Genomic DNA, 11,876 nt, shown 5'->3' with positions numbered 1-11,876 from the left:
TCTGAATTTGGCAATAAGGAATTCATGATCTGAGCCACAATCAGCTCCCAGTCTTTTTTTTTTTTTTTGCTGACTATAGAGCTTCTCCATCTTTGGCTGCAAAGAATATAATCAATCTGATTTCAGTATTGACCATCTGGTGATGTTCATCTGTAGAGTCATCTCTTGTGTTGTTGGAAGAGGATGTTTGCTATGACCAGTGCATTCTCTTGGCAAAGCTCTGTTTTAGTCTTAACAGTTGCCAATAGGAGTTGGTATTATTATCCCCATTTACTGGAGGAGAACCACAAATGTGGAGAATCTCAGAGCTAGGGCCCATCCTGGGAGTAGCAACTGTGGTTTGAGCCTGCAGCCACAAAGCCTGTCCACTCAGTCACCTCCAAATCTACCTCCTCTAATTTGGCCTTCATGTCCCATCTATAAAATGGGCAAAATAACAGTAACTGCATAAACCAGATAAGATAAAGTGCTTATCACAAAAGCCATCACATTCAATAATGTGACATTACTGCAGCAACTTAATAATCTAGAAAGTTACCCCAAAGAAATAATTAAGAATATGGACAAAGATTTAGCTATAATCATTATTTGTAACAGCAAAAAGTGGGAAACATTTTAAGTGTCAAATGTTATCACATTGATTACATTCACTATTCTATACATGCTCACTTGTGTCTGACTCTTTGTGACCCTATGGACTATAACCTGCCAGGCTCCTCTGTCCTGGGATTCTCCAGGCAGGAATACTGGAGTGGGTTGCCATTTCCTCCTCCAGGGGATCTTCCCCACCTAGGGATCGAACCTGTGTCTCCTGCATCTCCTGCATTGACAGGTAGATTCTTTACCACTGAGCTACCTGGGAAGCCATTCACTATCCTATGCTCATATAATAAAATAATGGGCAGTCATTGAAACTTGTAGAATATTTAATAGCATGAAAAGTTTATTATAAATTATTAAGCATAAAAGTAGATTATAGTATAACCTGTATTTATAAATCATATTTTTTATTTAATTTTATAAATTACATGCTTTAACATAGAAAGATGGATAGAGAGATGATTTTTAAAAAAGTCAGGAAAGACATTACAGAAATGTGGGATGCGTGTACACAAATGTTCATGGCAGCTAATCATAATAGCCAAAAGGTGGAATATCCCAACTGTCTACCAATACATGAATAAATAAACAAAAGGTGGTGAATTTATCCAATTCATACATACTCAGCCACAAAAAGGAATGAAATTCTGACTCGTTGTAACATGGATGAACCTTGAAAACATTATCCTCAGAAAAACAAGGTAGACACAAAAGGACAAATACTGCATGATTCCATGTGTACCAGGTACCTAGAGTAGTTAGATTTATACAGACTGAGTACATTACAGATTGCTGGAGACTAGGGTAGGGGCAAATGGGAGTTATTGTATCTTAATGAGTACAGAATTTCAATTTGTGATGATTAAAATCTTCTGGAATAGAGAGTGGTGATGTTTATACAAAATTGTGAATGTACTTATTGCCACTCAAATCATACTCTTAAAAATGGTTAGAATGATAAATTTTATGTGATGTATATTTTACCACAGTTTTAAAAAGACATGCATAATAAAAGAATGTTTCCTACCAGTTTAAAAAATTTGGGAATGGAGATTGTGGGCTTTCTTTTCTTTCTTTCGGGGGGAGGAGTTATCTATTATTCCTCTAATTTTTCTACAATAAACATGTAAAACTTTATAATAAAAATATTTAAAAAGCAAAAACAAGGACTTCCCTGGTGGTTAAAAATCTGCTTTGCAATGCAGGGGAAAGGGTTGGATCCCTGGTCAGGGAATTAGGGTCCCACATGTCATGTGGCAACAAAGCCCACATGCCACAAGTAAGGAACCCGATCCCACATGACACAACTAAGACCCAATGCAGCCAAACAAATATTTTTTAAAAAGACAAAAACAGCTCCAGTTTCCTTAAGAAGAGTAAAAGGTGGATAAATGTATATACAACATATTGTAAAACAAACAAACAAACAAACAAAAAACCCTCACCAAAGCAGAATTAGGAAAGGAATATTGTGCTTAAATGAACCACTCATAGAAGAGCCAACTGTTTATGAAGCAATACATAATATGCAGATTAAAGTCACTAGGATCAGGAAGAGCAGCTTCTGGAGAGCAGTACAAAAGCAGATTCTGGGCAGAGGAGTTGTGGACTTTGTGTTGACAGGGCAGAATGCTTCTTTCTTTTACTTGTTTAAGTGCCTGTATTCAGCTAAAAAAAGGCCAGTTTTAGATGTTGACAGTTTGTAGCCTTCATTCCATAAATGTGTAAGTTAAGCCTCATGAAGCACCTCTGATTCAGTGCAGCTTGACAGTTAGCCCTATAGATTCCTACTTCATCAAAAGAAATAAGTGACTGTGATGTCCCTCTGGTGAAAGGCATGGTGTCTCCTTGGTTAAATGCTAGTGGACTGAGAGGTTACCATGGTAGCAGCGAGGAGGTCACACAGAGCCCTCACAGGCCTTGGTTAGGGGCCCTGGGCACTGTGTATGCGCCTACTCTGGGAATGCTGGCCCAGGTGTTGGTACTTTAGGAGGTGCTGCTAGAGGTCAGGGCCCTAGGAGGCCTGGAACAGCAGCTCTGGACCCACTGTTTGGGCCAAGCATTCTCACCCCACACTGCTCTCTTTCCTGCCTTCCTTCCCTCCCTGTCCACCTGCACAGTCACCCTGATAAATACACTCACCCCCCTATCCACGGGGGAAAGGAAAGAAGCCCTTCATCAAGTACACTTGATATCTGCGTACCTATGGTCATGTCCTTCATTACTTAATTTATCACCACAATTTGGGCATACTGGGGGTCAACTCATATCCCTCCTCCATGGTCACACATGGTAAAAGCCAGAGAAAACCCTACAACAAGATAAGTTTATCTCCCAACACCAGAACACCAGACTCACAAAGGAATTTCGTATACTTACTTTTTCTTTTTATCACTCCTGCGGTGGGTGGTGGGTGGTGATCTTTAAATCGCCAGACTCAAATTATGTTGGCCAAACCTCCCACACCTTGGATCAACAGTGACCGTGGTGACGGGTCTGTGCCTTGAAGACCAGTGACTAGAGATGGTGTGGACTGAGTAGAGTGCTCTGGTACTGCTGCAAAGGCAGCTGGAGTGGGGCCATGTCCAGTCAAAGCCGAGAAGTCTCCCACGCCTGCAAGTTCCCAGGACTCAGCACCGCTCATGAAACTTCTGAAGCTGATCTCCTCCCAGTTGATTCAGACACACAAGTGTCAAGCCTGAGTCAGCAAGCCTTCACAAGCTTTGGCTAGCTCTGATGTGTCATCAGAGAAGGCAACAGATTAGAAAAGCTCTACAGCATGTAAAGCAGCTGCACAGCATTGCCCGTGGACATCTGCTGTCCCCACCTGGCACAGGGAGAACGTGCCGTCCACACCCATCGACTCCAGCTAAATGGTCTGAGACGGGGCCAAGACATTTGTGGAGGTTCTGATCTTTCTCCAAGCAGAGAAGACAGAGGGGAAAGGGGTTTAAGAAAATAAATCATTGTGTTTGTGGGAAAGAGTAAACTTGTTTATTAATTCATGCAAACATTTTCCGGCTTGGGAAGAGAGAGGGCCAAGCCAATAGAAAAAGGCTTCTAAGAAATGAGCTTAAAGAGGGAGATTTTAGGATTCACCTGGAGTCAACTCTAGGGGGCGACAGAATGACAATTTACAGGAACATTCTCACCACATTTGAATAAGATACAATTTTATCTGTAATTTTCAAATTCATTTCCCACTTTCAAGGTGGTTAAAATGCATATTCTTTTCCAGAGTTTAAAAGTGTATCTAGTTTTGAACATTTCTTTGTCCAGACAAGTTCCTACTTGCCTCAATAGGATCTGCAAGCTGACACGAAAGCACACTCACTCTCAGTCCACCCCTTGCTCTGTGTGATATAAAAAACTGCAAGAAGAAAAGAGAGAGTTTTTTAAATCATCTGGTATATAAAATTGAAAACCAATGACCACAAACAGAGAACAGCAATGAGTTTTGTTTAAGATGTGAACAAAAACTTCAATTAGAGTAGTAAGACAATGGAAAGAGTTCCAGTCTCAAGTAGAGTTGGGAGAAAAATTACAGATCTGGTTTCTGACAGTGATTTTGTAAGAATCCAGGTCATTTTTTCATGACCTTTCTCTCAGGTAAGAAAGTTGAGATATCAAATCCAACAGGTAGAAAAAGGACTTAAAGTGTGTTCAGACCACCAGCTATGACAGACATGAACACGCAGCAATAATGTGGTCTGTTAGAGCAGATCCAATATCATGACACAGTTTATGAATAATGATGTCACACTTATGACAATTAAATTTTTAAATTACATGTTCTGATTTATAACAGTTGAAATTGTATGAGTCTCATAACCTTGATTACATTTTGTGACACTATATGTTTTAAAACATTAAAATGAGTAACAGTTTGAAATCCCTCCAAATGAATAATTTTAAGTAGCCATTATTTTTTATTGAAAAAAAATACACAAAATGTCCTATATGGACATCCTTTGTTTTTATCTTATTTGCAGAGAAATGTAAGTTCTTATTTTTTAAATTACATACTCTAACTCTTCTATAACAATTTAAATTGTATTTGTCTCATAATCTTATTACATTTTGTGATATAATCACTATCTGCTTTAAATCTTTGTTAAATCTGACAAATATCTTTTTTTAAAGATATTTATTTATTTATTTGGCTGACTCACATCTTAGTTGCAACATGTGGAATCTTTAGTTACAGCATTCAAACTGTGGCATGTAGGATCCAGTTCCTAGACCAGGGATTGAACCCAGGACCCCTGCTTCGGGAGCATAGAGACCTAGCCACTGGACGACCAGGGAAGTCCCTGACAAATATCTTTCTAACATATTCCTTGGAAAGGTACAAACTGAGAGCAGTTGTTATATTTGAATCCAGTTTGGGAAACTATAAGCAGAGTGTCATGAATTTAAATTTATGAAACTCACAGTGCTGTTTGGAAGGAAACAATACAGTTGGGCAGGGATCTGAGTATATTCTGACTTGGGAATAGAGTACAGTATTTGGGACGATCCATGCTCGTAGTGGAAGAGATAGGGTTTTCTCAAACCAAGGTCCTAGGAATACTGGTAAGGCCATTGGTGACTCTGGGTGTGCAATCTGTTCAGATATGCTTGAGGCTGCAAGGGCAGGAGCCACTGGGAAATGGGAAAACCTGCTTCAGAGCTGAGGTGGAGCAGACCCAGTGTTCTCTTTCAGGTTCTTCCTGATCAAAGCTATCTTCATAATAATGTGAAATTGCTGTCTGCCTTTCTTACTCTCATTCTTTCACCAGAGTGCACTGTAGTTTCAAGAGGCTACCTAACATGAGATGATAGCAGTTCTGACTGCTAAAGACTGTGTGCTCGTGAATACATTTAAAGTTTTCCTCAATGTTAAGTTCTAGTACAATATATATTGACATGTATAACTCAAGAGCTTGAAAATGTTTTAGAGTGTGAAGAGAAAACATCTGAAATAATATAAATGGTAGCCCTTGACTTCAGGCAAGAAGCAACATTTCTTATCCTATTTTCCTCACTTGTAAAATAAGGGGAGTTTATCCCACTGCCCGTTTTGCATCTTTAACACTAAGATCCTATGCCCTTCCAACACTGAAGTGTTGTTATTGCTACAGGAGTCTGCTCTGGTCAGAGTTGTAGGATCACAGCAGATTAGGGGCTTAGAGAATTAACCTCCCTAAAGTCACATGGGCTGAGGAATGGTGAAACTGGGATTCAAACTGAGTCTCTATCACCCCAGCACATAAGCATGTAACTATGCTGTTACTGAAGTGAGGATCACTGTCCATGGGGGCAGGGACACCCAGCTCTGACTCTAAAGCCCAGTGTCTAGCCTTGATGTTAACATTAATGGATATTTTCTTTGCTGGTCTTTATCTTTTGTGTCATTTGTAATTCTTGTGTGTGTGTGTCCACTTAGTCACTTCAGTTGTGTCCAACTCTTCGTGACCCTATGGACTGTAACCTGCCAGACTCCTCTGTCCATGGGATTCTCCAGGCAGGAATACTGCAGTGGGTTGCCATGCCCTCCTCCAGGGGATCTTCCCAACCCAGGGATAGAACTTGCATCTCCTTTGTCTCCTGAATTGCAGGCAGATTCTTTACTGCTGAGTCACCAGGGAAGCCTTGTAATTCTTTATGCTATATGAAAAAAACTGATAACTTCCACTGTTTTTATGGTAGCCAAACCCTTCTGCACATTTGGGAACTGAACATTATTAAAAATAGCAAATTCCCTAATTTACTAGGTCATACTATGGGATTGTCATATTAATTGAATATATAGAATAGCATTATTTATATGATACTATATTATTTACATAGTATTATTGTAAAATGCACTAACTTTTAAATAAATTTTGCTTCTTTCCAAAAGAAATTGCCACTTTAATGCTGTTTTCTGTTCATCCGTCATTGCAAGAAACTCATCTACCTGGATAAAAAAAATGAAACATTTCCAAAGAATATATAGATAACTCATTTGACAATAATGTAAATTTTAAATTTGTTCTAGAGATGGAATTTTATCCATAGTAATTACAGCTCAACTCTCTTGATGGAGGAGACAAGGCCAGACAGGTTCTAAACTGAATCTCTGAAGCCAGCCGGGGGCCAGCACAGAAAGCTGCTCTTGACAAAGTGGACACCATTGAAGTTTAATGGTAAAATTTCAGAGCCGGTTCTAACAATGAAAGTATCAAATGAAATACCAAGCGTACAAGTCACAAGTTAATCTCTGTTGCTGTGCTCCAGGGCAGACTGAGGGAAAGCTCACGGCTGATGTTACGCACCTGAGTAGGTGAAATACCGCCAAACCCTCCTCAGAGAGGACCCTGCTCAGTGTCTCCAAGGTGTCATTTTTGCCCACTGTTATCTGACTATATAAAATGTCATGTTTAGTCTCCACTGTCACCAAGGACCTCTCCTGTTATTCCTAACAGTTAACATTAGCTAGGATTTTAATATACAGCATGTAATTCTTTATTCATTAAAACAATCTGTGTTTAAGTCAAGATTGATTTTTTCCAGACCTCTTTATTAAGGAATTAATTTCTATCAAATGTTCACCAAAATAACTTATATGTTTTGGGAAGAGGATTCAATTTGGAAGTATCTCTAAGCAGTTTTATTATTTACCGTGCATCCCAGAGTCTCCTCAGCCACACTTCCTGTGAGGCTACAGGAGTGAAGGGTACCTGTGTGATCAGTAAGATCGATCAGCATATCAAAGCTGAGAAAAACGGATTTAAATCCTGAAGAATCTTTGTTGCAAGTTGTACAAGTGCTGGATGTTTCATTTACAATGTAACCACAGCCAGAACTGAAAAGAAACAAAGACAATGATAAAATGTGAAGGCCCTAAGTGACACCTCTGATCTCTAGCAGAACTATTACTTAGACTTTTAGTCTAAGTCAGCATGTGAGTTAGTAATTACAGAGTGCTCCCATGGACGGAGGAGCCTGGTAGGCTGCAGTCCGTGGGGTCGCTAAGGGTCGGACACGACTGAGCGACTTCACTTTCACTGTTCACTTTCACGCACTGCAGAAGGAAATGGCAACCCACTCCAGTGTTCTTGCCTGGAGAATCCCAGGGACGGGGGAGCCTGGTGGGCTGCCGTCTATAGGGTCGCACAGAGTCGGACACGACTGAAGTGACTTAGCAGCAGCAGCAGCATTTTGTATCCTACTAGCGCTGCTGCTGCTGCCAAGTCACTTCAGTCGTGTCCGACTCTGTGTGACCCCATAGACGGAAGCCCACCAGGCTCCCCCATCCCGGGGATTCTCCAGGCAAGAACACTGGAGTGGGTTGCCATTTCCTTCTCCAATGCATGAAAGTGAAGAGTGAAAGTGAAGTCGCTCAGTCGTGTCCGACCCTCAGCGACCCCACGGACTGCAGCCTTCCAGGCTCCTCTGTCCATGGGATTTTCCAGGCAAGAGTACTGGGGTGGGGTGCAATTGCCTTCTCCGAGGATACAAAATAGACCTAGGAAATAACAGGAAACAATGCAAAAGGATAACAAACATGCTTTCTATGTAGTCAACCTCACTTGTAGTATTCCTGCTTCTGGATCAGCCAGTCCTTTCAAGGTTCTGCCTCCTACCTTCCCCAAAGCTGGGGTTCTTGCCCAGGGTCTCCTCCCCACTGGGGCCTCCCTCTCCTGCACCCCAGCCCCATCCCCTCCCTTCTCTGAGCAGAGGTACAACTTACACTTCAGCATGGACTTACACCCTGTCACATCCTATTTGGTGTTACTGCAGATAGGTCTGTTCATCTCCTGGCTCAGAGTTTGAGGGCAGGAATCGTGTCTTGCACCTGGAAATCCTAGGTTCTGTGAATGCTCACTTGTCCTGTACTAGGTCCTCTGCACATTCACAGAATCACCCAGGGCTGGAGAGGCTCACACCCTAAATGCTCCTCTCTTTAAGGGATGTGCTGTGCCGTGCCTAGTCACTCAGCTGTGTCCCCATGGACTGTAGCCCACCAGGCTCCTCTGTCCATAGGGATTCTCCAGGCAAGAATACTGGAATGGCTTGCCATTTCCTTTTCCAGGGGATCTTCTCAACCCAGAGATCGAACCAGGTCTCCCACATTGCAGGTGGATTCCTTACTGTCTGAGCCAGGGAAATTACATGCTATTCTATATTTTTGAAGCAGGCATTACTTTAGTCAATTTTAATAGGAAGATTAATTCAAATTCTCAAGAAGAGGGAATGATCTGAAGACACCGGTTTCTTATAAGCCACAGATCACTTTTAAATTAAATATTAGACACTTTCCCTCAGATATCAATATTAAAGATGTAGGAAAAATAAGGGAGGTGATAACTTTAAAAAAATTTTTTAAAGAGTATTTTTCAAAAAATAAGCACTTGCCTTATTCAATAGCCTTTACATTAGTTTTTTCAACTTTAATACCAAATCATACAATGTTTTAGAAATCCATAAGTCAATTTCTTGATTGTTGATACACAAACTTACACATGCAATAAAATTACATGGAATTTAACACACACACACACAAATGATACATGTTAATCTGGGGAAACTGAATAAGATCAGTGAACTTAATTAAGATCATTATTGTCTTTGATGTGATAACAATAGATTTGCAAAATGTTACCATTCCTGGAGGAGGCTTCCCTGGTGCCTCAGCTGGTAAAGAATCTGCCTGCAATGGGGGAGACCTGAGTTCGACCCCTGGGTTGGGAAGATCCCCTGGAGAAGGGAACCCACTCCAGTATTCTGGCCTGGAGAATACCATGGACTGTAGAGTCCATAGGGTCACAAAGAGTTGGACACAACTGAGTGACTTTCACTTTCATCCTTGACCATTGGGGAAACTGGACAAAGTATACAGTTTATTATTTCTTACAGTGCCATAGGAATCTAGAACTATATCAATAAAAATTTCAATCACAAATCTATAGGGAGAGTTTCACAATATTTTACAGTTTTCTTACCAAGCATTTTTTAGCTAAGGTAATTAAATCTACTTGAGTTTACTTTTCGATGCAAGTAGATACTAACTGACTTAGGAGAGGTTGGAAATTACATTCATCATTCATTTCATTTCATTATCATGAAACAAGTTATTAAAATACTATTATTTTTATTGCTATAGGATGTGGTCACCAAAACAATTTTCAAATTCATTACAAAACAATAGTTTGTCATCCCAGTTAAAAGGTTTTGGCAGTATTATCTATTTTAGGATTGCTAAAACACATTGAAATACATTTTACTTTAAAAGGCTATTAGAATCTTTGGGTCTAAATAGTTAAGGAAACTTTAGTATGGGTTATTCATACATTTCTTTCAAATACATAACCACTACTATGTCAAAGAATAGCTTTAACTTTCATAGAGTTTAAAATGTATTACCAATAATTGTTTTTTATTTCTTATAAGAATGAATTTCTAAAAGTAATTTGGTTGCTTACCATCTATTTCGAACTACTTTTGTAGTTTCATCATCAATGTTCAGTGTAGAAATGTAAGCAAAAAGAATTCCATAGAAAGGATCAGCTTTTCCTTCATTCTTCAAAGCTTTTACTTTTAATTGTTCAACTGTATAAACATCAACTATTGTATTTACTAAAAAAAAGAAAAAGTCATTACAGGTCTAAGTATATTCTAAGAATTCCAAAGGATTATATCCAAATAGAAAATTTACAGAGCCCAAATGAAAATATGTAGTAGTTTAAGTACTGTAATAGAAAATTTTATTATATATGATACATTAAAACTTATTAAATAAACGGACATGAAAGTTAAAAAATAAGCAAAATAGGAAAATAATGAGAAATTAGTCTTTATTAAAATGAATAATTTCTAATCATCAGAAGAGTCCATTAAAAGAATGAAAAGGTAAGCCATAGAGTGGCAGATGCTAGCAATCTATAAGAAGATAAAGGATTCATAACCAAAACATGTAAATTGGAATCTTAAAAATCAATAAAAAAGACAGTCAATTCAATTTTTTAAATGGGGAAGAGGTTGTATGTATGTATGTATGTATGTATTTTTGGCCCCACTATGCAGCTTGTCAGATCTTAGTTCCTTGACCAGGGACTGAACCTGGACCACAACAGTGAAAGCACCGAATTCCTAACCACTGGACCACCAGGGAAAAAGTCCCTGGAAGAGACTTTAAAAAGCACTTCACAAAAAGAATATAAAGAGAGACAATAAACATACTGGCCTTATTAATCACTCAGTTCAGTTCAGTTCAGTCGCTCAGTCATGTCCGACTCTTTGCGACCCCATGAATCACAGCACGCCAGGCCTCCCTGTCCATCACCAACTCCTGGAGTTCACTCAAACTCATGTCCATCGAGTCGGTGATGCCATCCAGCCATCTCATTCTCTGTTGTTCCCGTCTCCTCCTACCCCCAATCCCTCCCAGTATCAGACTCTTTTCCAGTGAGTCAACCCGTCGCATGAGGTGGCCAAAGTATTGCAGTTTCAGCTTTAGCATCATTCCTTCCAATGAACACCCAGGATTGATCTCCTCTAGAATGGACTGGTTGGATCTCCTTGCAGTCCAAGGGACTCTCAAGAGTCTTCTCCAGCACCACAGTTCAAAAGCATCATTCTTCGGCGATCAGCTTTCTTTTCAGTCCAACTCTCACATCCATACATGACCACGGGAAAAACCATAGCCTTGACTAGACGGACCTTGGTTGGCAAAGTAATGTCTCTGCTTTTTAATATGCTATCTAGGCTGGTCATAACTTTCCTTCCAAGGAGTAAGCATCTTTTAATTTCATGTCTTCAATCAGCATCCGCAGTGATTTTGGAGCCCCAAAAAATAAAGTCTGATGCTGTTTCCACTGTTTTTCCATCTATTTCCCAAGAAGTGATGGGACCAGATGCCATGATCTTCATTTTCTGAACGTTGAGCTTCTAGCCAACCTTTTCACTCTCCTCTTTTACTTTCATCAAGAGGCCTTTGAGTTCCTCTTCACTTTCTGCCATAAAGGTGGTGTCATCTGCATACCTGAGGTTATTGATATTTCTCCCGGCAATCTTGATTCCAGCTTGTGCTTCTTCCAGCCCAGCGTTCCTCATGATGTACTCTGCATATAAGTTAAATAAGCAGGGTGACAATATACAACCTTGACATACTCCTTTTCCTATTTGGAACCAGTCTGTTGTTCCATGTTCAGTTCTAACTGTTGCTTCCTGACCTGCATACAGGTTTCTCAAGAGGCAGGTCAGGTGGTCTGGTATTCCCATCTCTTTCAGAATGTTCCACAGTTTATTGT

At 39.9% G+C, this 11,876-nt stretch overlaps 1 protein-coding gene across 2 annotated transcripts in view; it reads right to left on the bottom strand.

Annotated features, from left to right (window-relative positions):
* Positions 1-3,853: 3,853 nt before the first annotated feature.
* The window catches only part of MEIOB (meiosis specific with OB-fold), a 30,937-nt gene continuing 22,914 nt past the window's right edge, over positions 3,854-11,876 (bottom strand). The window contains exons 10-13 of one of the 2 annotated variants that reach the window (XM_088833035.1): positions 10,050-10,203; positions 7,246-7,429; positions 6,455-6,541; positions 3,854-3,970 (exon numbers count right to left, since the gene is read on the bottom strand). In XM_088833035.1, the coding sequence (XP_088689161.1) occupies positions 3,854-3,970; positions 6,455-6,541; positions 7,246-7,429; positions 10,050-10,203 (542 nt within the window). The remainder of the gene's footprint in view (positions 3,971-6,454; positions 6,542-7,245; positions 7,430-10,049; positions 10,204-11,876) is intronic. The other variant, XM_055410518.2, reaches the window with a different exon arrangement.

The sequence above is a fragment of the Moschus berezovskii genome, chromosome 27, assembly GCF_049115385.1.
Source record: "Moschus berezovskii isolate FMDL1 chromosome 27, NW_MosBer_1.0, whole genome shotgun sequence".
Classification (NCBI taxonomy): Eukaryota; Metazoa; Chordata; class Mammalia; order Artiodactyla; family Moschidae; genus Moschus; species Moschus berezovskii.
Note: the sequence above shows the minus strand (reverse complement) of the source record. Positions and strands in the feature narration are given on the sequence as shown.